Genomic DNA, 27,884 nt, shown 5'->3' on the forward strand with positions numbered 1-27,884 from the left:
ACAGGTGCAGAACTTACGGGTGTTATACATGTGAGGTAGGAGAGGTAACTCCGGGGCACACAGCTCTGGCTCCTCCCTCTGGCGCTCCCAGCGGTCAGGGCTCCCTGCCTCCTCCTCCCTCTGGCGCCCCCTGCGGTCAGGGCCCCCTGTCTCCTACTCCCTGGCGCCCCCTGCGGTCAGTGCTCCTAGCCTTCTTTTGCCTGGCGCCACCTGCGATCAGGGCCCCCTGCCTCCTCCTCCCTGGCACTCTCTGCAGTCAGGGCCCCTTGCCTCCTCCTCCATGGCACCCCCAGCAGTCAGTGCTCCCAGCCTCCTCCTCCCTGGCACCCCCTGCAGTCAGGGCCCCCTGCCTCCTCCTGCCTGGCACCCCCAGCAGTCAGGGCCCCTTGACTCCTCCTCCTGCCTGGCACCCCCAGCAGTCAGGGCCCCTTGACTCCTCCTCCTCCCTGGCACCCCCAGCAGTCAGGGCCCCTTGCCTCCTCCTCCCTGGCACCCCCAGCAGTCAGGACCCTTGCCTCCTCCTCCCTGGCACCCCCAGCAGTCAGGACCCCTTGCCTCCTCCTCCCTGGCACTCTCTGCAGTCAGGACCCTTGCCTCCTCCTCCATGGCGCCCCCAGCAGTCAGTGCTCCCAGCCTCCTCCTCCCTGGCGCCCCCTGCAGTCAGGACCCCTGCCTCCTCCTCCCTGGCGCCCCCTGCAGTCAGGGCCCCTGCCTCCTCCTCCCTGGCGCCCCCTGCAGTCAGGACCCCTGCCTCCTCCTCCCTGGCGCCCCCTGCAGTCAGGACCCTTGCCTCCTCCTCCCTGGCGCCCCCAGCAGTCAGGGCCCCCGCTATGATGTGGGGCAGCAGGTATGAGGCGGGGCAGCTCAGCCCCCCGGCCCCCTGTCCCCTCACACCTGCACCTGCCCTAATAAGGGAAAGCCGAGCGCTGCCCGCGGCTCCCAAAATACCAGCCCCCCTTCCCCCGTGTCACTCCACTTCCCAGCAGCAGTTCACACACGTGTGCGGTGCCGCCCGGTGGGTAGTAGCCGGGCTGTCACGGCCGCAGCAGCGGTACTGGGCAGCCTCCCCCGGCCGTACACTGTGTGGGGCTCCTGGCGCCGGGGTAATTGCGGTCAGTGCCCCCACCCTGGTGTACAGTGCCCGCCCCAGCAGTGACCTTCCCCTGGTCACCGGCTCACAGCCCCCTCCCCCACACGCCAGCCCCGTCCGTCCCCTGAGCAGCCCTCCCCCGGTGCCCCTCAGCACATAAAGCCTCCAGCCTGCCCCCACCTACCATTTTATCTCCACCGGATCACCCAACTCCACGGCTCGGAGGTGGTGGACGCGCATGCGCAGTGCTGGCAGGGAGATGCCGCCCACTTCCACAAGGGATACCGGGAGTTGTAGTCTCCCGTGTGCTGTATACAGTGGCGGCTGGAGGAGAGATACGTGGGACAACAAGCTGCGTGTAATCTGTACGGTCAGTGACGTGTCATAGCATTATACAAGTAGCATCAGCATGTTCATACAGTCACTGTGAGACCGAAGAAACGGCTGTGAACTCTCCTGAGTTATGGCAGCTAATACCCAGACAGACTGACAGGATCAGGACGGAAGTTATATGGTGATGACGTGCGCTATTGCGTAAGCCAACGGGGCCAGTGACGTCATCGTTTGCCTACAGTTCCCAGAGTTCTCTGCCGGCGCGCTGTGATGACGTGTAGTCTGGCTGTTGTGGATGTGTTTGTGGCCCGGGGCTGTGCTGTGTGACTAGTGACGCCTGGTGGCGCTGGCAGGGATTGCAGCTGGACGGAGAGCCCAGCTATGAGAGGGCTGCGAGCCGGCGCCGTGCTGTCCCTGCTGCAAGACAGGTAGTAGAGCGACTGTCTGCCGTATACAGGCGCTGCTGTATGTGTGCATGGAGGGAAGGTAGTGCAGCTGTGTGACCTACAGCTTGCAGTGATGTGCTTCCTGTACTCCTCTTACTTGGATAAAGAGTGGTGGGTGATGTAGTCTGATGGGGGTTGTAGTCTCCTGGCGTCTATGGCGGCCCAGCAGTGTCCCTGTCTCTACTACTCATGCTAGCCGCCAGTGAGGCTGGACTATAGGGTAAGTCTCTGTAACATTTGCCTCCTGACTGTATTCACATTCAGAAATGGAAGGCAGGATTGTGTCACAGCTGCGGGTTGTGTGTGTCCCGACTAGTTCTCATCTACACTGCAACAAACCCTCAGCAGTGAGCAGAAAGGGTTCAGGGGTCACGTGGACTGTCAGCAATGAGGCTGCTATGTGTATTTACTGAATGCAGTTGTATCCCCCCTAGGTCCTCCTACACAGGCCCATTATGGGGCCATATCTGGTGTAATGGCGGCAACAATCAAATGGCAAATGAGAAATTGTTTGTGTATGGTTGATCGCATTTTTTGAGCTGACCTCAAAGTCGCTGTTAATTGTTCGCTAGTCTTTATTGTAAACACTGGTTGCTTGGTTGTTCGCAGCTGCTGGAAGCCATTTTCGTCTGGCATCCCCATATATCACAGCCCTGGTTACTGCTGCTGGAACATCACATACCCCACTGACAGATTGCCCGCTCAGCCAGTCAGTGACTGCAGCGGTGTCCCTCCCCCAGTCACTGATTGGGTGAGCAGTCAGTACATTAGTGGGGTACGTGACAGGAGGCCAGTGACTGTCCAGTATCATTCAGGCAGCACTATGGGTGCATGAGGATAGGTGAGTATACAGTGTTACCTTGGTTTAAAGTGACTGTACCACCAGACCCAGTCTGAAGCACTGGAGGTGGGCCGACCCACCCTTAGTGGGAGGAAACCCCCTCCCCCCTATGATAGGGTTCCATTAATTCTAATGGAGTCATGTCATGGAGGGGCTAGCGTTTCTTCCCACTAAGGGTGGGTCGGCCGCCTCCAGTGCCTGGTGGTACAGTCACTTTAAGAGTGTCCTCCTGCACAGCTCTGTGATTCTCACTTCCTGATTGGTCCATGCTGAACACCCCCCCCCCCCCCCTTCCCCATTGCTGTCATGTGACCACACAGACCTCTGACAGCAGCCCTGCTTCTCTATTCTAGCCTGTTGTACTACGCTACTGCATTATGGGGATCTGCATCTCCTTTCTGTATCTACAAACTGCTGCTATCAGGTTTATGCCCTTACTATACATTATACTCCTAATGCTGAGTGCTATACTGTACAGTAACTTATAATATCACATATTCATCTGTTTCTAAATGTTTGTTTCATTTGTTTTACATGTTGTTCAGAATAAAAAAAATCATTATTTTTGGGGTGTGGAACCAATTGTCTGCATTTCAATTATTCCTTATGAAAAATTTTGCTTTTGTTTAAGAGTGATTTGGATTACAAGCACAGTCACGAATTATGCTCGTAATCCAAGGCACCACTGTACTTTATTGCGTTCTTGCACCACCCTGCCGTCCTGTATTTTTCAATTTCATTGGACTTCTCACTCAAAGTGTCACTGTAGTTATAACTTTCAAAATGTAAATCAGCTATAGATGTGATATAAAGAACGTTTGCAATTTACCTTCACACATGAGGTCACGGCTCAAATGTGTCCACTAATCACATGACTGCCTTCTCTGTAAGCGCAAATGACCTGGGAATCACTGGACTTCCTGTGTTTAGACTCTTTGAAAAGGAAAAACAGACCGTGCCGTGTTTTCCATGCTAACTAAAAACAATAAAAGTAAATTACAAACTTGCTATATATAATAATAATATTTGTATAGCGCCAACAGATTCCGCAGCGCTTTCACATCTACTGTTGATTTAGAATGTTATAATAACAGTGACACTTTAAGCAGTTTATCATTACATGCGTAGATACAACTGTAAAAGGACCCTCTGTCTTCCCATTATTAGAATCTGTTAACCTAGATTTATAAGAATACTTTATCTTTTGTCTTTTAGAGATGTAACCATGTACAACAAAACTACTAAACCAAGGAAAGAACTTGTGTGTGAGTGCATGGCTTAACTGTTACACTGCCATGAAGACCTACGTGCTGTGGCTGTTACCCTTGCAGCTGATTTTTCACATATCGCATGCGGCAGATCATGTTGGTGTGGCGAAACACGCCATTAAACTGCACCGAGGTAAGGGAGCCACCGCCAGCCAGAAGAAAGAGTGGCTGCTGAACAACTGCCGGAAGCTGTCTGGTCTCCTCCATCAGAAGACAGTAGTCCTCAACAAGCTGAAGAATGCCATCAAAGCGGTGGAGAAGGACCCGGGCCTGTCTCCAGAAGAGAAGCTCTTCCAAGTCCACACCTTTGAAATCTTCCAGAAGGAGCTGAATGAGAGTGAGAACTCTGTGTTCCAGGCAGTCAATGGGCTGCGCAGAGCTCTGCAGGGAGACTATAAAGATGTGGTAAACATGAAGGAGAGCAGCAGGCAGAGGCTGGAAGCTCTACGGGAAGCTGCCATTAAGGTTTGCATTGTACTATTCCTTAGGTCCTGTATTATCACTTATATTGGACCGAATGATTGTGGATCTGGAGGTTGTAGTAACTATTCCTGTTTCAGGGCTGGACAGTGTGACACTTGTGTATAGGGTAGAATAGAGTTCACTGTTCTAGTAAGGTCCTAATGTAGCCAAACCTCCCAAGTTCTGCTGGTCGCATTGATTATTGGTATCAGTAGTTTAGCCTCTGATGACCGATACAATTTGGAACAATTAGGAAGTGTGGCTATGACCAATGGGTTCCTCATCCATTGATGTCCACATGTAATACACATACATAACTGCTTTATAGGATGCATGTGCACATAGAGGCAAAATAAACTCCTGTATGTGTGATAAGGTAAAAAATAATTCTGATCCTGCACAAATATTAGCACAATAGGAAAATGTGTTTTTCAAGATGCCGCTGGTATATGTCACGCTGGATATTGGCAAAAATGTATTCTGACATTTATTGCAGCTTACGCCTGGCAGACCCATTTACTGTAACAGTCACAAAATGTAGTCAGCTAGTCAGTATGTTCCTCCCTTCTTTTCTTCAATAGAACTGTCAAGAGTATGCTGCGATTTATATCAGCTTACAGGGAGCCCTATTCTGAACACTGATCTATGAGTGTAAAACAACTGCAAAGAGCTACTCCACTATAATGCAGTCTATCCAGTTCATTGTGAATGTTGTAATGCCTCTTTTCTCCTGTGGTGGCGCTTCACCTGCTTCTGGAATCCCCTACAGATTACAACTGACTAGTTTTATGGTGTGTTTACACAAAGATTTATCTGACAGATTTTTTAAGTCAAAGCCAGGAATGGATTTGAAAAGAGGAGAGATTTCAGTTTTCCTTTATGACCTGTTCTGTGTTTATAGTCCATTCCTGGCTTTGGCTTTTAAGATCTGTCAGATAAATCTGTCTGTGTAAATGCACCATTAAGCAGATCTGTTAAAATGTTCAGGTTTTGCAGTGCTTTCCGATCCTGAACGCTCAGTGTTTGATTACCCGCCACTGCAGAAGTTGGATGCTGCCCTAGGGAGTCCTGGAAAACATGGACACAACCTGAACATTTAAAAAAAAAATCTGCTCAACACTACAACTGTTTGCAAGGGCCTCTAGTAGCAGGATACTCTTTGGTGTTCTTATTGTTGGTGGAGCCTTGCAACAAAGAATCAGAATACTGGGCAGCCCTTCCAAACTATTTATTCACATCAAGCTGCAATGTTTCGGCGCTTGTAACAAAAAGACATTGCTGGACTAATGTAACCAACAAAATGTCACTTAGGGTTCAGTCACACATACAGTGTTTCATGTTATTGATGCTGCACGTTTTTGGCTTCACTCCTAACTCCAAACTCATAAATAAAAATACAAAATGTTCAGTATCAAAAACACTTCACGTGTCAATGGATCCTAAACCTGAGTTGCTTTTCCAGGAAGAAAAGGAATATGTAGAGCTTCTGGCAGCTGAGAAACATCAGGTGGAAGCCATGAAGAATATGCAGCATCAGAATAAAAGCTTATCCATGCTGGATGAGATCCTTGAAGATGTCAGAAAAGCAGCAGATCGACTGGAAGAAGAAATAGAAGACCATGCTTTTGACGACAATAAATCGGTAAGCATGGTTTTAATGTGTATTCTCTGAAGATAGGAGAAGTACATCACAAACCAGATCGCCATGTGCGCAGAAAACTGCAGGTGTGGTCTCAGGACATGAAACAGGAAAAGTCCAGCAGCAGGGCGGATTCCTTATTAATCCAGTCATTCACTAAATTTACAGATTATAATCCTTAGTACAGGACCTGATCAGCCAGTTTACGCTTTGCAGAAAGGTGTCCTTAGTCATGGCCTCCAGCTGATAGACAACTCCCTTCTTAAGGGTGCGTTCACACGTACAGGATCTGCTGCAGATTTGCTTTGAATCTGCAACAACAATCTGCTGCATATCCTGTATGTGTGAACGAACCAGAAAACAATGTTTGACACAGAGAGACATAAAAAGCAAACAAATAGCCAGCACACCACTAACACTTCTTCACACAATGCAGTTTTCAAGCTACCGTGGCTTACAAATTCTGGGACTGATGCACACAAGAAATCCCATTGAAACAGTGTATGCGGCACGGGCTCCGCTTGAAATTCCACCACTTTTGCTCAGTGTTAACGGGCCCTAACAGTTGAATCCAGTGTTTTCTTTGGCCACAAAGTCTGCACAGTGCACAGGTTGCTTCTGTCCTCTTCCTGCTTACTCATCCCCCCTCGGCCCCTCCCCCCTCCATACACTATAATGAAAAGTGCAAACCCATCTTCACTTTGCTTCTCTCTGCTGTAGATTTCCCTTGATAGTGACCAGATAAGAAGTGTGGGGGTGGGGGGAAACAGCCTAGTCAGTACAGAAGGAAGCTGTTTTGCCTAATAGTCTATCACAGAGTTTCATATATCTGCTTGTATTATTGATTTATGCAAAGTTGTTTGAAAGGACAGCTACACTTTAAAGGGACTTTGTCACTTCCAAAACTCCCCTAAACTTAAAGGAGAAGTCCGGCCAAAATTAATTTTTGATATGTTGTTACTTATGAAAAGTTATACAAATTTCTAATGTACATTAATTATGGGAAATGCACATATAGAGCTATTTCCCTTAATTTAGTAGATCAGGAAGTGTTAGAAATATCTCTGAAGAAGTGACGTCACGACCCAGGGTGTAATTCCTATGGAGTGTCCAGCAGGGGGCGCTCTCTATATAGAAGTCTATGGGACTTTATTGTTTCTATGGGTTTCTATGTAATGTAATGTAGTGTACAGTGCTTTATTGAATGAATACATCTATGGAATACTTTGGGGAGCAAGTGTCCTTGCTCCCCAAAGTATTGCATAAATGTATTCATTCAATACATTCAATACACAGTAAGCCCGCCGATCCGCCGCATTTCCGCCGAATTTCCGCCGCATTCCCGCCGATCCGCCACATTCCCGCCGATCCGGACCATATACATTGAACTACAGCTCCCATCATCTGCTTATAGTATGAACAGGTGATGGGAGCTGTAGTTGGGTAAGGGATATCACATGCCGCCGGGCGCAGGGGGGAGCCGCTCAGTACACAGGAGCGCTCCCCCCTCCTCCTCCTCCTTCCGTGATAACTTCCGCCTATACCAATGCTGAGTCCCTGCCTGGCCGCCGCTCTCCGCTCTCCCCCCCATACATACCGGCTCCCGATGCATCCTGGTGTCCGCGCTGATGCCGGGAGCCGGTATATGTGAGCGGAGAGCGGCGGCCAGGCAGGGACTCAGCATTGGTATAGGCGGAAGTTATCCCGGAAGGAGGAGGAGGAGGGGGGAGAGCTGCTGTGTACTGCGCGGCTCCCCCCTGCGCCCGGCGGCATGTCATATCCATTACCCAGCTATAGCTCCCATCACCTGTTCATACTAGAAGCAGATGATGGGAGCTGTAGTTCAATGTATATGGTCCGGATCGGCGGGAATGCGGCGGATCGGCGGGAATGCGGCGGATCGGCGGGCTTACTGTGTATTGAATGTATTGAATGAATACATTTATGCAATACTTTGGGGAGCAAGGACACTTGCTCCCCAAAGTATTCCATAGATGTATTCATTCAATAAAGCACTGTACACTACATTACATTACATAGAAACCCATAGAAACAATAAAGTCCCATAGACTTCTATATAGAGAGCGCCCCCTGCTGGACACTCCATAGGAATTACACCCTGGGTCGTGACGTCACTTCTTCAGAGATATTTCTAACACTTCCTGATCTACTAAATTAAGGGAAATAGCAGTATATGTGCATTTCCCATAATTAATGTACATTAGAAATTTGTATAACTTTTCATAAGTAACAACATATCAAAAATTAATTTTGGCCGGACTTCTCCTTTAAGTCATCAGCAAATAGGTTAAAAGACACTGGTTATCTTTCTACTTGCTAGCATTGCCCTGCTGCAACCTGCACACAGGGTATACTGATATATAGTGAGGACTACTTAGGGCCCTATTACACCAACAGATTATCTGACATTTTGAGCCAAAGCCAGGAACGGACTATAAACCGAGAACAGGTAATAAAGGAGATTTCTCCTCTTCTCAAAGGTTATCTGTTGGTGTAATAGGGCCCTTAACATTATGAAGAAAGAGGACTGCTTAGGACTTATTCCTGTGAATAATTGATAATTTATGTTGTGTGAACATAGCCTAAGGGATTATAGCAGGGGAATGTAAATGAGTAGTAAGATTTAAAAAAACAAAACAAAAAAACAAACCAGAATAAGCACCTTTTCATCCATTTACTAGTGTACAGAAGGTTTTGGATGTGATAGTCTCTTTTAAACTTTATGATCATAAAAAAAGTTAAATATTAAAAGCTGGTGTGATGAAAGCTTATTTCTTAAATGGAAATTTTGCTTACTTTTTAGTAGAATTTACATTAGTCTTATTAGCCTTCCCTAATAGAATATTTTATTCAGTTTTAATGCCGGTAAAAAGTACATTAAACTCCAGAGATGTCCTATCAGAGGTGGAATTCACTTTAGGTAGAAAGTTTGGTAATTTGCACAGAAGCTGGTGTTTTGATCAAGTACGGCAAATACCAAAGAGGCAGCTTGTTGTTGACTTAATAGGTTTTTTACTCAACACTGTGTCACACAAATATGTGCAACTTTTTAGTGCATTTACAATCAAAATTAGAAATGAAAACTATGACTTGTATGGTGCTATTACAACTGGCAACAGCCATTTATTTAGTGCCAATGATGGCATCAGATCCTAAAAAGCTCTCTCCAAAGCCGTCCTTAGCAATAAATATACATTTATACACAGAGCGATAATACAGATCTCTGCATGAGCTGTTCTTGGACTCATCGGTTGAAAGAAGAACATTCAGATTCTCATCCATCCGATAATAATGTGGCTATTCCATCTGGAGAAAATTCTGGATCACATGCTAAATGATCTCAAAATCCATAAAGTTTGTTGAGGGGGGGAGATTATTTTCTCTTGGATGTTTTAAAGTAATAATGCCTAATTTATAGCATAGTTGGCTTGTTAATATGACGCCAAAGGGTCCTTTTATTGTTTGTATTGGTAATAGGTACGTGGTGTGAATGTTGAGGATGTCCTGCGAGTAGAAGAAGATGAAGTAAAGAGGAATACATCCCAGCACCAGGTAGAAGACGACTTAGGACTCAGTATGCTGATTGACTCCCAAAATAACCAGTACATCTTGACCAAACCCAGGGATTCCACCATACCTCGCGCTGACCACCATTTCATCAAGGTACTGCAGCAGTATGCTCACTGTGTAGTGAATACCTTGTGCCTCTTCATTACTTTTTACAACATAGACATCATATAAACTTGTGGACCGATTCCCCGTAGCATTTCTCACAATTAGGAGTAATCCATTGGTCACTAGAAATTGCTCTTTATAATTTGACTAATGCATGCATTTTTGACCTTTTAGGATATTGTCACCATAGTTATGGTGTCTCTTCCTTGTGGATGGGTGTGTACAATGATTGGACTGCCGACAATGTTTGGTTATATCATCTGTGGCGTTCTTCTAGGACCCTCTGGACTAAACAGTATAAAGGTAATATATCGTGGTAAATGTGTTTAAAGTGACCTTTGATGTTCGGTTGTGCAGTTGCTGAATATTTAGGCACACCTATCAGCTTTCCTAGTATGTTGGTATTTCTCTTAAAATTCAGCTTTTCTTATAGCTCTGTGTCGTGGTGATCCTTTTTTGTTCCTTCTTGCAATATATGACTACATAGGATACTGGAGTTTTATAATTTCCTTTGTCAGTAGGGTGTATACCTATAAAGTCTGACATTGACAGTATTATACAGTATGTCTATTAATGAATACACATACAATTTGCTTTTCGTTCCCAGCTACATTTTATTTTATTTATCTGCATGTGCATACTTTATGAATGGGAGGAGATTCTGTACTGAGCATAAGTGACAGATCCGGAAGGCTCAGCCCTTGCAGGTATCTTCAGTACTTCTGCGGAAAGGTCTGTGGAAGCCATCGAAATGCATTGTCTCTCCCACAACTACAGTATGATTCCAGTGTCTTAGAGCCCTTATTCGAGGGTCTGGCAATTATGAATATTAACGTGTGTGTGTGTGTATATATATATAAATAATGTGTGTAACACACAGACATATATGACATTACAAAATTACATCACACCACATGTTAAAAGAAGTAGTTAAGGCTTTAATATATTGCTGTCCTTTGATTAAAGTCGGAACTTTTATTGCACTGCAAGAGCTGGTGTATTAAATGTTCAAACATCATTTTTATTGTTTGGTGGGTTGTATGTTAGGCGGTTATTTATATAAAATCCACAATACATTGCTGTGACTTGTATTGCTCCCATAGTGACACGAGTGGGCAAAAACAGTGGTAAAGAAAAAATTGGCAGCACGTCTATGACTCTGTTAACACTGCAGGTTGCACGCTGCTTGTGGCTAAAGTACAAACAAAAAAAACAGAAGGTGCAACAGCAACCCACAGGTGCAAGGGCTTACCAAGAGGCCATTGCTAGTGTAAAAATGCTAGAGTAGGGACCATGTCTCTGAGGACCCCTTAACGTTGGTGACATGGTACACTCTGTTTGATCAAATAGTTTGCTAAGATCCTTACTTTTTAATATCTACAGGGCAGTGTGTACTCTGGGAGGAGTATATACGGTAAGCCCTTGCACCTGTGGGCTGCTGTTGCACCTTCAGTTTTTTTTTTTTTTTGTACAAAAACAGAGGTAGGCAGTCCGCAAACAACTGTTCTTTGTACCGTATTTTAAAGTGAACCTGTTGGGGTACAAAGTAGTTCTCCTCTAGCAGGAACGCTTGCTGTCTGGTGCCACCTATTTGAGGCAACATTAGTGCTACCTCCAATAGGTGGCACCAGAAAGCAAGTTCTTTTTACATTTTTTTTTTCCTCATTTCTGTAGGAGAGCTACTTTTCCAGTGGAGCTTTGTGGCTCATAAATCTCCACACACTAGTTTGGATAATACATGACATCCTCAGTCCTGCTATGTAAATGTGCTTTTTTATTTACAGGCTTCATGAAATGTAGAAGCTGAACATTTTGATTTATGGTTTTAAGGGAAGAGATTTAAACTACATTTTAGTTTGACAGCTTTCCTGTACACATCAGTAATCTGTCAGTCACTCAGAAGAGCTGCCCTGTGCCACATATAAGCCCCAAAACTAGGTGAGATAGGCAGATCCAATCAAACATTTAAGGGATTGGTAATCTCTAATGTAAATGGCAAACTTTAGGTTTGGAAAAGCACCATGACAGTAGCTTCTCATGTACCGTATTACAGCGAATTTGATGGTGCAGATCCACAACAGATTTGACCTAAAAACCAGCCTTTTGACCTCTTTACTCCTCTAGACAGACTGCTCCTTCTTTTTCTCAATCTTGGGCTATACAGTCCCATTGGAGTCTGTGAAAAATCCACACGGCAGATTGAGATCATCAGAAAAAGGGCAGAGGATGTCTTTAAGGAAACCTTTGCCTTATGGATGAGAGTAACAGTTCTTGTCCAGTGAGCTGTAGTAATATGGTGGCTGCAGGCTATGGGCTGCCCTAGGGTATCCCATCCATATAAATTAGACTGGTACACTTGTCAAAGTAAATATAATAAAGTGTCCTAAACATGGGTGGTAAAGTCAGGTAAATTCACATTTTTTTTCCCTCTTCTTTTTATCTAGTCTATAGTTCAAGTGGAAACTCTTGGAGAGTTTGGTGTCTTTTTCACACTCTTTCTTGTTGGATTGGAATTTTCCCCAGAAAAACTGCGAAAGGTTGGTGTCCTCTGATACTTGCTGTAGGACTGAGTGTGAGTTGCTGTGGTATGTTTTTTTAGGATAATACAACACATATATGTTGTTATGTGTATTCTTTTTTTTTATGCAGTTTTGAGCCAGAAGAACTCATTAGTGAGAATTATAAATTATTTTATAGCTTTATAGCTGGTATTCTTTGCAATAAAGCTCTGCTTTTTAGCACATAGATGTTGTAGTTTTATTACAGATCATGATCTATTATTACCATCTTATCATTGGTATCTTTAGCTAAGGTTCAGAAGAGGGCAGTGGGTGACATATGGTATGTACTGTATCAGGAGGCTGGGCCAGGCTTTGCAGCACTCTAACAGCTGGAGTTTCCTGATAATATATGTATAACTGCAGCAAAGTTCAAACTTCATGCCACCACCCTGAAAACACTTCATTGCTGTTTGTCTGATGGCAGATGTCTTTGGCTGTTTTTCATGTGTTTTCTTTCTCCTAATCCCACTTTAACTATTTACTGACCAAATGCATACAGTTATTAAAATTGGTCAAAATTACTAGCTATATTACACCCCACACACCTTTTTTAATATTCATGTAAAATTAAACGTTACACAACTATCAAAATAGTCTTAAAGGGGTTATCAGCGCTACAAATACATGGCCACTTTTCCCCCTCTAATGTCTTCAATCCAGGTGTGGTTTGAAATTAAGCTCCATTCATTTCAGTGGAACTGAGTTTGAAACCACACCCAATCTGGAGACGAGAGGGGGAAAATGGCCATGTTTTTGTAGCGCTGGAGAACCCCTTTATTACAAATACAGTATCATTTTGTGTCTCCATCTCCTGCATTTATGTGTAGTGACAGACTACAAATAAACCCTGCAAAGTTTCACGGTGGCTCAGTGGTTAGCACTGTAGCCTTGCAGCGCTGGAGTCCTAGGTTCAAATCCCACCAAGGGCAACATCTGCAAAGAGTGTGTATGTTCTCTCCGTGTTTGCGTGGGTTTCCTCCGGGTACTCTGGTTTCATCCCACACCCTAAAAACATACAGATAGGTGAAGTGCTGTGGAATCTGTGTGCGCTATATAAATAAATAATGAAATAAATCCTACAAACATGCTGTCTTCTATTCAACAACCCTCTGGTATCTATCCTTTTGTCAGTTTGTTTGTAGTCTACTACCATGAGGCCAGCAAGGTCTGCATAGGAGTTGTGGACACAAAATGTTGCAATGTTAAAAAATGTCATTGTGTACTACTGCACCGTTGTCTGTGTTGCTTGTCAGAGAGAAAGTGAACACTATTTCTTTTTACCCTGTAGGTATGGAAAGTTGCTGTGCAAGGACCATGTTTCATGACTGTTTTAATGATTGCATTTGGTTTGCTATGGGGGCACTTCCTGCAGATCAGACCTACTCAGAGTGTCTTCATTTCAACGTGTTTGTCTTTGTCTAGCACTCCCTTAGTATCCAGGTTCCTTGTGGGCAGCTCTCGAGGAGAGAAAGATGGTAACTAAATAAACTTCACACTTTCTATCTAACTAGGTGATAATATGAAAATCTAGAAAACATCTGGTTCTAAGGTAACTTGTCTGGTTGATTTTGCCTTTCTGACCCCCCCCCCCCCCATAAGTGTATAGCCTTGATAATAGAAAGACGTCACTTGTACACATTTCACAATATGTATAAGGTACTGGGGGCCGTCTGGAAAGCAAAGCCAACCTCCTAGGTTTCCTTTTAATATCAAGATTAGTCTTTCTGTATACTCATTATGGCCTACCATTTGGTAGATTACATGCTGCCTTACAACCTCAACTCTACATTGGTGGTTTTAAGGACAAGTCATGGTGCTTTGCTTTTATGGAAAGTCATACTGCCCTGTGGCTGCCAGGAAAACATGGATCCAACCTATAGCTGTATCCATGTATTCCCGGACTCCCTAAGGCAGCATCCAACTTCTCCAGCCGCCGGGAGTCAAATGCAAAGGGTTTTAAGAACATTGCTGAATCCAAACAGTTCGGCAAGTCTGCTCAACGCTACTAATGACTAAACCTATTGCTGCGTTTACACGGAACGATTATCGTGCGAATTTGCCTGATAACGGTTGAATTTGAATGATCGTACATGTAAACGCAGCGAACGACGAGCGAGAAATCGTTCATTTTGATCTTACAACATGTTTTAAAATCATTGTTCGTTGTTCACAAAAAATTCGCAGATCGTTCCGTGTAAACAGTCGTTCACCGATTTTTCCTATGTGCGAGATAGGCTTAAGTGATCGCAAAACGATCGCAAAACATTTTTCGTACGATATATCGTTCCGTCTAAATGCTGATCGTTATAGAAAAAAAAATCGTTACTTCGAAATCTTTAATTGTACGATCGGGCGAATTATCGTTCCGTGTAAACGCAGCATAAAGGTTTAATATTAATATGTCTTCCACATTTCTTTTGGTTATCTCCGTTGTCTTCTCCCCTGAGTGATTGCACTGATGCTTTGCATTGGAAATTAACACAACTGGGTTAAAGAGTAAAATTACAGTGATTACTATGCAGGTATAGCATACTTGCATGTCACTTTTTGGCTGATGTAAAATTTGTTTATTCAAATAGGATTAAACAAATGATGAATCTCTTCACGTATAGTTCTATTTAACCCCATGATGACCAGAGTAATTGGTAAAAGGCTTATAGAGACCTGTCCTCCAGTTGTGTTGGGTATAACATTTTTAGCTCCATTTACTTCAATAAAACTGTGCTGTAAAACCACGCCCAAACCGGGAACAAGAGGGATGCTGTTTCTGAAAGAGGGCAGCCTAAACCCTCGGATTGTAATAGTTTATTAGGCAATGCTTCCCATAATCCAGTATTAATAGAAAATGTTTAATGTGTGCGTAGTTGAAATATTATTCAGCAGGATGATGCAGAAGTTTTAGCTGTGTTCCCAGAAAAGCACAACACAACTCTGATCATAGACATGCTCTTTTTTTATCTACTAGTCTTAAAGTGACACTGTCACCCCCTTTGTTCATTTTGACATCTCTACACAGGTGTAAAGGGTAAATTTAGTGTTTTTCATACCTTATTTCATATCATACGTCATGGTGCTTGTTCAAGTAAAAAGTGTCCTTTTATCATCTGCAGATTGTATTAAGTGGGCGTGGCCTCGCGGCACTAGCGCCACATAACCCCGCCCACAACGGCACAATTGGCCCCGCCCCCTCGCCGGCCATTGGAACAGGCTGGCCGAAAGGTCTAGACTCCACCCCCTTTACGTTGGACAACCAATGGGCGTCAAGGGGGCGGGGCCAACCGTGCCGTTGTGGGCGGGGTTATGTGGCGCTAGTGCCGCGAGGCCACGCCCACTTAATACAATCTGCAGTTGATAAAAGGACACTTTTTACTTGAACAAGCACCATGACGTATGATATGAAATAAGATATGAAAAACACTAAATTTACCCTTTACACCTGTGTAGAGATGTCAGAATGCACTAAGGGGGTGACAGTGTCACTTTAAGTATATTTTTCTGCATTGAGGACTTACCTGCTTTCTCCTTATTTGTGCAGGTGACATTGACTATAGTAGTGTGTTGCTGGGTATGCTGGTGATGCAGGACGTCCAGCTTAGTCTCTTCATAGCTGCAATGCCAACTCTTATTCAAGCAGGAGGGAATACTTACTCCTCCAGGTAAAGCTGAAGTGTTTTTGTGTAAATCATAGTGCATTGTGATAAGGGTGTCGAAATCTATTTCATGCTGTCCAGGTTCATGAGAGAGTTGACATGAATGAAATTCATATGTTTTTGTTAAAGTGCCTGAAAGTGTAACTGTCATTTACATACAACTTTGCAGAAATCGGTAATACAAGCGATTTTAAGAAACTCGACTCTTGTCTCCAGTTCAGGTGCGGTTTGCAATCAAGCTCCATTCACTTCAAAGGAACTGAGCAGCAAACCCCCACCCAAGCTGGAGACAAGAGTGGGTCTGTCTCTGGAAGAAAGTGGCCATCTTTTTGTAGCGCTGGATAACCCCTTTAAAAAAAATGTTTTTCAACCTTCCCCTTACTTCACAATGGACACAGCAAACCTGTTTCTTCTGGTCTATATGGGGGGGGGGGGGGTCAAGTGCGGTAAGGGAGCTGGGAGAGGAGAGAACCAGCCAATGTATAGGAGCCAGTACAGCACAACATCCTGCAACAAGTGCGGTAAGGGAGCTGGGAGAGGAGAGAACCAGCCAATGTATAGGAGCCAGTACAGCACAACATCCTGCAACAAGTGCGGTAAGGGAGCTGGGAGAGGAGAGAACCAGCCAATGTATAGGAGCCAGTACAGCACAACATCCTGCAACAAGTGCGGTAAGGGAGCTGGGAGAGGAGAGAACCAGCCAATGTATAGGAGCCAGTACAGCACAACATCCTGCAACAAGTGCGGTAAGGGAGCTGGGAGAGGAGAGAACCAGCCAATGTATAGGAGCCAGTACAGCACAACATCCTGCAACAAGTGCGGTAAGGGAGCTGGGAGAGGAGAGAACCAGCCAATGTATAGGAGCCAGTACAGCACAACATCCTGCAACAAGTGCGGTAAGGGAGCTGGGAGAGGAGAGAACCAGCCAATGTATAGGAGCCAGTACAGCACAACATCTTGCAATCTTACCTCACAAAGGTCACAGACCTGCACTGAGCGTTTTATGTGGCCAGACAGTCTCCAAATTGCACAGGCTGTTTGTCTTCTCTTCCTGCTTACTCATCCCTCTTCCCCTCTCCCTCTATAGGTTATAATAGACATAGCAAACCCATCTCTCTTTGCTCCTCTGTAATGTAGATGGCTTTTCCTGAGAATGAACAGATAAGAAGTGTGGGCTGAGGCTGGGAAACAGCTTTTTGAGTACAGAAAAAACTAATTTGCCTAATAAAACCTATTAGAGTTTCTTAAAATAGCTTGTACTATCGATTTCTGCAAAGTTGTTACACTTTAAGGCTATGTTCACACTGCATATATTTCAGTCAGTATATTTCAGTCAGTATTGCAACCAAAACCAGGAGTGGATTGAAAACACAGAAAGGCTCTGTTCACACAATGTTGAAATTGAGTGGATGGCCGTCATATAACAGTAAATAACTGCCATTATTTCAATATAACAGCCGTTGTTCTAAAATAACAGCAAATATTTGCCATTAAATGGCGGCCATCCACTCAATTTCAACATTGTGTGAACAGATCCTTTCTGTGTTTTTAATCCACTCCTGGTTTTGGTTGCAATACTGACTGAAATATACATATACTGACTAAAATATACGTAGTGTGAACGCAGCCTAGGGCTGGGTTCACACTACGTATATTTCGGTCAGTATATGTATGTTTCAGTCAGTATATTTCAGTCAGTACTGCAACCAAAACCAGGAGTGGATTGAAAACACAGAAAGGATCTGTTCACACAATGTTGAAATTGAGTGGATGGCCGCCATATAACAGTAAATAACGGCCATTATTTCAATATAACAGCCGTTGTTTTAAAATAACAGCAAATATTTGCCATTAAATGGCGGCCATCCACTCAATTTCAACATTGTATGAACAGAGCCTTTCTGTGTTTTCAATCCACTCCTGGTTTTGGTTGCAATATGAGGACCACAATACTGACTGAAATATACGTAGTGTGAACACAGCCTAAATTCTTTAAAAAATAGCTAGAAAAAAACCATAACAATATCGTGGCTGCACTACAAGCTAAATTATTTAAGGCTGGGTTCACACTACGTATATTTCAGTCAGTATTGTGGTCCTCATATTGCAACCAAAACCAGGAGTGGATTGAAAACACAAACATATTATGCAGCGCAGTGCAAAGTTTGTCATGACTGTAATTTGTCCCTGTCCCCATTGGCGATTACAAACTCCAATCAATGTTTGCAGTATGAAACAAAACTGGATTACCAAGAATACACCCGTGCAATATATTTAAACCCTTGGTGGGATACGAGTCCAGGCCCCCAGTGCTCTAACACAACAATGCTAACCACTGAGCCACAATGCTGCCTTTGGCTTTTGTGATTTCTGGGCTGATGTGTGATATAAATTATTTCTAGATAAACATATAACGTATTTTCCTCTAGTGTTGTCTTGGAGATTTTCCGGATATTGGCACTAATCGGACAGATTCTCTTCTCTTTGGTTGCGGTCTTTCTTATCTGTCTCATTATGAAGACCTATCTTATCGGACCTTATTATCGAAAACTCCATCACGAAAGTAAAGGAAATAAGGAAATTCTGGTCATGGGAATCTCTGCTTTTATTTTTCTTATGCTGACGGTAATAATTTACTTTCCTAACTGTATGGGCCATAAATTGTTTAGTAGATTGATAACATTTCTAATATGTCATAGGTCAGGTATGTGAGCATTGGTAGTCTGCGTATATGTTCTGAATACTGGCCTACATGCGGTATAAGGATGTCTTTGTTTGAGCACGATGAATACGTCTTCATATTTCAGAATGTATTAGCGATGGAAATTCTGTGCTAAAGCTTCCCACACTGTGACATCCATTAACGCAGTAAAGAGGGGTAACATGCGCATACTACGTTACACTTCTTCCAGCTGCTGCTGAATAAATTACTGTGAACAGATCTGGTTTTGTGTCTTGCAGCTCTGTACATTCAGAGTCTTGCTAAAAATTTTCTGACATCTTTTCACTATAGAACTTAGACTGTGCTCATAAATCTGTCCACAAGTCACCGCAACAGCCTGTTAGTTTGCTTTGAATGTGTAATTATATCCTGGGCATATTAGGAAACGCCATAGTGTGCCCCTTACGCTGCCTGGCTCTAAATGGTTAATTATTGCAGCAGATTGATTTTATTTTTATTTTTTTTCCCCTGGCAGCTAACAGAACTACTGGATGTGTCAATGGAATTAGGTTGTTTCCTAGCTGGCGCTCTCATTTCATCCCAAGGACACATGGTTACTGAGGAAATTATGTCGTGCATTGAGCCTATACGAGATTTCCTGGCTATTATTTTCTTTGCTTCTATAGGTAAGCAATGCCGAAAAGGAGGCCAGCAATTAAATCTAATTATGGCTGAATAGTAAGTGCTTCCCTATGTGACAAAAACTGGTATGAATTCTTCTTGTTTGACCTCTCTGCTCTAAATACCAGAATGTCATCTTCTTAGCTCTAGGAACTTTTTGTCTAGGGGATGGGAATGCAGGGGGTTATAGCTTCTGAAATGAAATTGGGTTGTAGATAGATTCTGTCAATGGAAATAGAAACCTGTATACATTGAAACACATAATTATAGGTTTCATTTGCTTCCTATGACAAGATGTTATTACATTTGGAAAAGTGACCAATAAGTATGACCACCACCTCTGTATGAGATTGCAGAATACATATGCAGAATACATATGCAGTGGGAAGTCAAATTAAATAAAATGTTTATAGGATTTTCTAAAACAATGTAAAATATATATATGATTGCATAGTATTAGAATATATCATGACTTACTGATCCATTAGGATCCCACTGCAGGGACCTAAACCTTTCGCTAGAATAAAGGTATCCTTGTCACTTCAAGTGAGAGTGGCACTGCACAGAAGTTCTCCTACTGGGTCTTCACTGATCAGTGTAATGAATCCCATTTATTACAGCATAGCCTCTAGACACCACAGTAAACTATTACAGACGTATAGACCTATAGACTATAGATATTAAACAAAAACTCCCTTTAAATAAACAACTGTACTCTCTGGGACTATGAAGCAAGCTCAGGAGCTGAGTTTGCTGCATTGACAGCAGGTATCGGCAGCTCAACCTCACTGTTAATGACTTACATCGACGCTGGTTGTAGCATTTCAATGGATAAATGACTGCTGCTTGTGGGTCTTGGGTGCCAATAAGTTACCATGGCAGCCAGAGGCCTTCTGGAGGCCTCCATGTCTGTCATTGTAGATCTGCTAGTACAGGCTGTAGTAGCAGAGCACCTATTGAACTGATCAATGTAATAGCATTGCATTGATCTGTATAAGCAATATAAAGGTTGTAAAAAAAAAAAAAAAGCAATAAAGTATTTTAACATAGCAAACAGAAGAGATGTAATAGTGATGCACTGAGAAGTATAGAATACAGATAACATACAGTAATGGACCTTTTGTACATCATTAAGTGTTTTAAATGATGAAAGCAACTGAAGCAAATAAACCATGTAAGCAAAACTTAGATTGCTTGTGATTTTATCTAAATCTGATCTTTATGTTTATATCTTGCATTACAATAAATGCACTTTGTATTTGCTGTGAAATAAACCACTTAAAGAGATATTATGTGGTGATCTGGAATGATGTGCTGCATCCCTTTTACATACTACTTTTGTTTTTTTTCCTGGTTGCAGGACTTCATGTATTTCCAACATTTGTGATTTACGAGCTAACAATTCTTTTGTCATTGACACTGACACTGGTGATAATGAAGGTAAGGTTTACCCTACGTTAGAGCATAATGTTAAAGGATTGTGGAGAAGTGGTTGTCTGTCCGGGCAACTGGACAAAATGTAGAGCCACTCTGTAGAATGGCCATTCATCCAAATCATGAGCATCTGTGAGTTTAGCGGTTTGCTTGGAGATGAACAACTACTTTAACTATTTTATATTTTTGCTATATTTAAGCGGTTTTTAAGCTTACACGCGCTCATGGCTGTGCGTGTCTCCGCCTATACCATAGACTCCATTCTATGGTCGGGAGGATTGCGCCATCCGTCCACAGAATGAACCTGTTCATTCTTTGGACGAACAGCGAAATCCACCCGTGCATAGAATAGGGTCTATGGCTTGGGCAGAGACGTGTGCGGCCGCCAGAGTCCATGAGTGGGTGGGAGCTGCGGAATCCTCGACTGATTTTCCATTGGGATTCCATAGTGTGCACATACCCTTAATGATAAAACTGTGACAATCCAGTACTGTTTATGGATGTCCTGTGGCAGTGTGTGGCCTATGCTGTTGCAGGATAGGGAGTTTTTAGGGATCCAAATGCAGCATAAAGACACTCTTTGACCACATCAGACAGCTTACGGTGCTAGGACATATGCATTGGGAATTTGCAGAATCCAAAAGGTAAATACAGTGGTACCTTGGTTTAATAGTAACTTGGATTGAGAGCATTTTGCAAGAAGAGCTCACAGTTTTTCAAAATTGTAATTTTTAAGAGCATCGCTTTGGTTTAAGAGCTCCTTGTACTGGGTGGGAGGAAGAATGGCATGGTCTGCACAACGTGGTCTACAGCACTGTACTATGAGCCAGGCTTGCATTAAGGGAGCACACTGTTGGGTTAATCTCTTAGTAGATGTAACCCTTCTGTGTCCACATATGCTCTGCTCATTTCTTCATGCTCCCTGCAGTCTCTGTCAGCCCTTGTGTTTCCCATCCTCTGCATTCCTGCTATAAAGTGCCTGCACTTACACTCAGCCATTCACACTGCTGTATAGAAAAGTGTCCTCCTGTTCTGTGATTCTCACTTCCTGATTGGTCCATGCTGAGCACACACACCCTTCCCCATTGCTGTCATGTGACCACACAGACCTCTGACAGCAGCCCTGCTTCTCTATTCTAGCCTGTTGTACTACACGACTGCATTATGGGGATCTGCAGCTCCATTCTGTATCTACAAACTGCTGCTTTTTTTCATTCTTATACACTTACTATACATTATACTCCACATGCTGATTGCTATACTGTACAGTAACAATATCACACATCACATATTCAGCTGTTTCTGAATGTTTGTATAATTTGTTTTAATGTTATTTTAATGTTATTCAGAATAATAAATCATTATATTCGGGCATGGAACCAGTTGTCTACATATCAATAATTTCTTATGGGGAAATCTGCTTTGGTTTAAGAGTGATTTGGATTACAAGCACAGTCCCGGAACAAATTATGCTCGTAATCTAAGGAACCACTGTATATAAACATAAGAATATTTCTTTATTTTGGATTGTGTGTAATAATGTGGAGTACTTTATTAGGGTGCCAGATTATAAACAGGTTACTCTCTCAAATAGCCATATTCAGTAAAATTCAATTAATATGGATTAATCAATGGAACCAGAGTAGTAATATGTTATCAAACATTCTTGATTATCAAAATTATATAAAAGTATTTAAACTTCACTGAAACTGGCAAAGTGAGGTGCCTTCATATTGAGGACTGGCAAGTGTTCCAGCATATTAAGATTCTAAAAATCATACAGTAAAGGCTTATTGGTGGACATTAATGGCAGATCCTGCAAACCCAGTTTTTTCTGTAAATTCAAAGTTTTAGTGGTAACAAGAATATGTCCCTCAGCATAAAGAGAATGTTGACAAATATAAGAGGTGATGCCTCCAGAATAAATGAAGATATTCCAGCAGAACCAGACCTTATCATACTGGTTTTGTTGTTTCTCTGTTGTGGCCGTTAATTCCTTCAAGGAGGTAGGTGGGGAAGGGGACTTCCATCTATGAGGGATGGATTGTTCAGCTATTTGTAGGAAATAGTAAAGTTTTGTTAACTTTTTTTTTTTCTTTATATGAATATTGTGCTTTTATATTTTTTGTGCTTATTAGTTTTTTTTTTTTTTTATTATTGTGCTTTTATTTTTCTTAGTGTAAGTTCAGTTAAATTTTGCATGAGTTAGTAGCACCCGGTTTTACATTATAATTTTGAAACTTTCTTACTGAACCACCACCACACAGTAGATGTGAAATAGAGCAAGTTTGCAATATACATTCATTATTTTGTTATTATCATGCTGTAAAACAAAGCTGTACTTACCAGAAATCCAGGCTCAGTCTCCTGCATGCAGATTTTCTGACGTGTCCTGTGTCCTGTTTTTTGAAAAGAGTCAGAGAACAGAAAGTGCCATGTTTCCCATGATAACTAAAAAATAAATAATGAATGTAAATTGCAAACTTGCTTTATGTCACATCTACTGTTGATTTAGATTTTTAAAGCTATAACGACAGTTACACTTTAATTGTTAGTGTACTTTGAAAAGATCACCTGCCTGCAAAATGTAACATCCATATATGTTTGTTTTCTTTAGTTTGTGTTGGCAGTGCTTGTACTGTCTTTGATTCTGCCAAAAAGCAGCCAGTACATTAAGTGGATCGTGTCTGCAGGGTTGGCTCAAGTCAGCGAGTTTTCATTTGTTTTAGGCAGCAGAGCCCGCAGGTCGGGGATAATTTCTCGAGAGGTAAGTCGAACATATGCATAGATTATAGCTGTGTTATAGTAGGACTCAGAGAAGCAAGTTGTTTGAACAAGTGTATCGTCCGCCACCTCGGTTGGAGCGATATTGTAGATGCTTGGTGTTGGCAGCAATGGATCACGGAAGGGAGAGTCTACTGTCGCGTAGAGTCAGGACATCCCAGGAACACAAATGAGCGCGAGGATCACGCAATCATAAGAGCGGCCACATCCACACTAACAACGTTGCTAGCATCGATATGATGCCATTTCCCACCTTCCAGGCCTCTGATGGTATCAAGGAAAACCAGAGATGACTGTCTCTCCCAACAATGTCTTCAAGAATATGACGTACTCTCATGGCCTGCCAGGTCACCAGACCTCTCGCCAATAGAGCACGTCTAGGACATGCTTGGAAGGCAACTGCAGGCGTCCTGGAATACTGGTAAAGTAACTGCCCAGTTGCAAAGATTATGGCTTGATCTTCCACAGAGGGTCATAGGTAACATAATTGATTCAATGGCACTCTATGTTTTGGATTGTATAGCTGCCAGAGAGGGCTTTACTACTTACTGATTTGTAACCTTTTTCATAACTTCTTAATAAAATGATTTTTTTTTGTTCTGAATTTGTAACCATTTGCCTATTTCATCTACCACTTACATGTTAAGTTTCATAATAGTAGCTAATTACCTTCTGGGTGCATATATATATATATAATATATATATACACACACACACACAGAGGTGCCTTGTCCCCAGGCAGTCGAGCGTGCATGCCGTTGCCTTCTTCACTTACTATAGAACTGCTGAAGGTGGTACAGTGATAGTGAAGCACTTTGCTATATTTGGAAGCCCCATAGATGGTGAATGAAGTGGTGCTCACTTCACTTAGTGGGGCCAAGTGACCCCCATTCCATTAATATGTGGTGTCCCAGCAGTTGGACCCCTACAGATCACATTCCTTTCAGCTATCCTGCAGATGGGTTATAATATAGAAATAATCCCTTTAATGTGAAATGTCCTTTAGGCTAGATTTACACCTAACGTATCCACTGCGGATTTCACGCTATGAGTTTGCAACGAAATCCTCTGCGGATACCTCTCATGTCATTTCCAGTGTGATTACATATTCGCAGCAGGATTGTCATCCTGCCGCCGGGAAGATACTTTACCTGCTCTATGATCTGGACGCATCTGAGGCTCACGGTCCCTGTAGGTTCAGCGCCCTGCTGCAGTCATTGATTGGCTCCGCAGGACTTCCAGGAGCCTCAGATGCAGCTGGAACGTGGAGCAGGTAAAGTATCTTCACAGCGGTGGGGGGTTAATGGGGCCTGCCACTTACATATTCGCAGCAGGATGACAATCCTGCTGCGAGTATGTAATCACATTGGAAATGACAGGAGAGGTATCTGCAAGCTGCAAGTTTGCAGCAAAATCTGCTGCGGATATGTTACATGTGAATCTAGCCTAAAGTGTCACTGTCGTGTGTATATGTGTATACGTGTGTGTGTGTAATATATATATATAATTTTTGCAGAAATCAATAGTCTAGGCGATTTTAAGAAACTTTGTAATTGGGTTTATTAGGCAAATATGCCATTATCTGCATTCAAAAATACTTTCCCCAGGTTCCCCCTCCTCCCTGCTCTTTCTTTCACTTTCACTGCTCATTATCAGGAAATCTCAACTCTTTTACATCAGTCGAGCCCTGTGTAACCTATGAATACAAAAACAACCATGGGCATAGATTCTGAATCACTGCAAAATTTATTTATCACAATTATAATAATAACATGATAGAGATTTCATATAAAATATCATTAAAAAGTATTTAAAAAACAACCAGGTACCATACATATAAAACAGACAACAACATAGGACAGATGGGTGATCAGAAATAAAAGATAGTAAACCCCACTGGTGTGTCCTCCCTCAGAGTAAACCTGCTATTCCAGCAATCGTATGGCTCAAGACACACATAAGTAATCATAAACCGTAATACCACTCACCCATCTGTCCTATGAGGGTCACAACTGTCCCTACGTACGTTTCACCGCAACCGGGCTTCTTCAGGGAACTGTCTCCCTAACTCCCCCTCTCCCTTATATACATACCGGGCCTCTTTAAGGAGTCGCCCCGCTTCCGGGCTTGTCGGCGCGCCGGACCGGAAGCGAAGACCGCGTCACTTCCGGGTTAGCAGCTCACCCCACGTACGCACGGCCGCGACGTGTGACGTCACGGACATGCGCACTAGGAGTACTGAGGCCACCCGGAAGTGACCGCAGCGTCAGCAACCGGCCGGGCGCGCACACCCATCTGCGGTGACTTCCCATTTTTAACTCTAGCATAGCTGGGACAGCGGTGATAAGAATAAACAGGGGTATGGAACACATTTTAGCAATGCAAGCAGTGGTTATTCACATCCCCTAACACACTCCTCATAAATAGTATCATAACATACAACATAAATATACCAATTCATCATATATAGTGATTAAGTCATAAATACATGATATTAATAAATATACATAAAGTGACTAGTGCTGAGTGTAACCAATGATTATTATACAAAAAATACTCTCAATTTATATATATTGCATATAAAGTGACTGGTGCTATACCGCAATATAAAAATAATATTGCAAGACAAAAAGCAAATGTGGCATAGAAAAACACATCAAAAACCGCAGGTGCAAAAAACGCATAAAGTGAATGGGTGTCAAAAAAAGATTTTTTATTATAAAAATGTATCAGTATAATTACTGTTATTTCATAAATACTATCCATTACTAAAAATTTTTTCATCCAATAATATCACCGCTGTCCGATCTTTTTAACTTCTTGAGGTACCCGGATCCTAAAATCTGCTGCGGATATGTTACATGTGAATCTAGCCTAAAGTGTCACTGTCGTGTGTATATGTGTATACGTGTGTGTGTGTAATATATATATAATTTTTGCAGAAATCAATAGTCTAGGCGATTTTAAGAAACTTTGTAATTGGGTTTATTAGGCAAATATGCCATTATCTGCATTCAAAAATACTTTCCCCAGGTTCCCCCTCCTCCCTGCTCTTTCTTTCACTTTCACTGCTCATTATCAGGAAATCTCAACTCTTTTACATCAGTCGAGCCCTGTGTAACCTATGGAGAGGGGAGGAGGAGGAGGGAGATTAGTCGGCAGCAGAGAACAAGAGATTACACAATAGGAGCTGAAAAAAAAGTTTAGTTAATGGGAACACCCCTTTAAGCTTCTGAAATAAGATATTGTTGTGATGCTGAGCAGTGTCTGGGCTTTTATTAAATAATGAAGAACCAGGAGAATTTTATTCTGTAGCATGCTGAAGTGGTGAAGACTTGTTGGAGATTTCTGGAAGATTTCGCACTCATTTAAATCTTTCATTTCCTTACAGGTCTACCTCCTTATCCTGAGTGTGACAACACTAAGCCTTCTCCTAGCACCTGCGCTGTGGAGAGTAGCTATTACCAAATGTGTCCCAAGACCAGACAAACGACCGAATACTTGATAACCTCCAGATTATGGACATCACCAGTGTTTCTTAGACCATATGTGACAGACAATTATGTAGCCCTTTGCTACAAGAACACTTTTAGAAGGTAAACCTGGGTTGGGTCATGTTTAATCCTGGTCATGATCCATCAAATATAATCTTTACAATTTCCTGGAGATAATCTTGAATATTTCTCCTCTATGTGCCTTTTAATGTAATTCTTTTATTTGTTTTTTGTTCTTTTTTGAGCATCATCTTGAAGTATTTGTATTGCACTACTAAGTACTGTTGGATCACAGTGCAGGTGAATGAAAAGTCTACATAACGGAGTGGGCTATGGGAGAGGCTTGCAGCAAATCATGTGTCATAGCACTTGCAATGGAATATAAACTCCTACTTTTTTACAATTCAGTACGGTACAGAGTTCCCTGTAATAACCTAGTAAGGGAAGCACATTTTCGGGTTCTCTTGTATCCTAAAATATGTTATATGAAGGACAGGTATCCTGGGTTTATCGCTGTGTTTTTTTTTTTTAATTAATGTTTTATTTCCTCTCTTTGTATGTTTAAGAAATGGTGAGGACATTAGTTTATGTCCTCAATGAAGGTGCAAGGGATGGCATTATTTATTTTATCCTCGTTGGGTACAGCATATTCCAGATATTTCAGCACACTACAATTGCAGGAATGGAGTGTTTTCATGAAACCTTTTCGTTGTGGAAAGTGCAAGGGACCAAAATGAAAACGAAGAGTAATGTATTTTGTCATAAACGGTTACATTGGAAATGATTTCTCTTACAGTCAATCTGAGGAACACTGTTCAGCAATGTAAAACCTTTAGCCAGATG

At 42.6% G+C, this 27,884-nt stretch overlaps 2 protein-coding genes across 8 annotated transcripts in view; one reads left to right on the forward strand and one right to left on the reverse strand.

Moving 5' to 3' along the window:
• The window catches only part of DCUN1D2 (defective in cullin neddylation 1 domain containing 2), a 48,024-nt gene extending 24,873 nt beyond the window's left edge, over positions 1–23,151 (reverse strand). For 2 of the 4 annotated variants that reach the window (XM_069970810.1, XM_069970809.1), the window contains exon 1: positions 1,275–1,623. Coding sequence is in view for 2 of the 4 variants with exons in the window: in XM_069970807.1 (XP_069826908.1) it covers positions 23,110–23,136 (27 nt within the window). In the remaining 2 variants the exon portion in view is untranslated. Of the gene's footprint in view, positions 1–1,274; positions 1,626–23,109 lie in introns of those variants that run through there. The other 2 variants (XM_069970807.1, XM_069970808.1) reach the window with 2 other exon arrangements.
• Positions 1,171–27,140, forward strand: TMCO3 (transmembrane and coiled-coil domains 3). 4 transcript variants are annotated; one of them, XM_069970801.1, is made up of 13 exons: positions 1,171–1,460; positions 3,926–4,443; positions 5,903–6,082; positions 9,578–9,763; positions 9,950–10,078; positions 12,220–12,312; positions 13,625–13,811; positions 15,872–15,992; positions 18,416–18,611; positions 19,184–19,334; positions 20,690–20,769; positions 23,381–23,530; positions 26,939–27,140. In XM_069970801.1, the coding sequence occupies exons 2-13, from the start codon at positions 4,006–4,008 to the stop codon at positions 27,050–27,052; spliced, it is 2,025 nt and encodes a 674-aa protein (XP_069826902.1). In that variant the 5' UTR covers positions 1,171–1,460; positions 3,926–4,005; the 3' UTR covers positions 27,053–27,140. The 4 variants fall into 4 exon arrangements, with proteins under 4 accessions (XP_069826902.1, XP_069826906.1, XP_069826903.1 ...); XM_069970805.1 differs by having other exon boundaries at positions 1,171–1,455; XM_069970802.1 differs by lacking the exon at positions 1,171–1,460 and adding an exon at positions 1,749–1,851.
• The last annotated feature ends 744 nt before the right edge of the window (positions 27,141–27,884 follow it).

Source organism: Dendropsophus ebraccatus, chromosome 5 (genome assembly GCF_027789765.1).
Source record: "Dendropsophus ebraccatus isolate aDenEbr1 chromosome 5, aDenEbr1.pat, whole genome shotgun sequence".
In the NCBI taxonomy this organism is placed as follows: domain Eukaryota; kingdom Metazoa; phylum Chordata; class Amphibia; order Anura; family Hylidae; genus Dendropsophus; species Dendropsophus ebraccatus.

What these genes read in the sequence shown, in the direction of transcription:
- TMCO3 (XM_069970801.1), top strand. Translation starts at nt 4,006, where the DNA reads ATGAAGACCTACGTGCTGTGGCTGTTACCCTTGCAGCTGATTTTTCAC. An exon ending in CTTTTGACGACAATAAATCG is followed by an intron (nt 6,083 to 9,577) that starts GTAAGCATGGTT and finishes TATTGGTAATAG; the next exon opens with GTACGTGGTGTGAATGTTGA. An exon ending in TGACACTGGTGATAATGAAG is followed by an intron (nt 20,770 to 23,380) that starts GTAAGGTTTACC and finishes TGTTTTCTTTAG; the next exon opens with TTTGTGTTGGCAGTGCTTGT.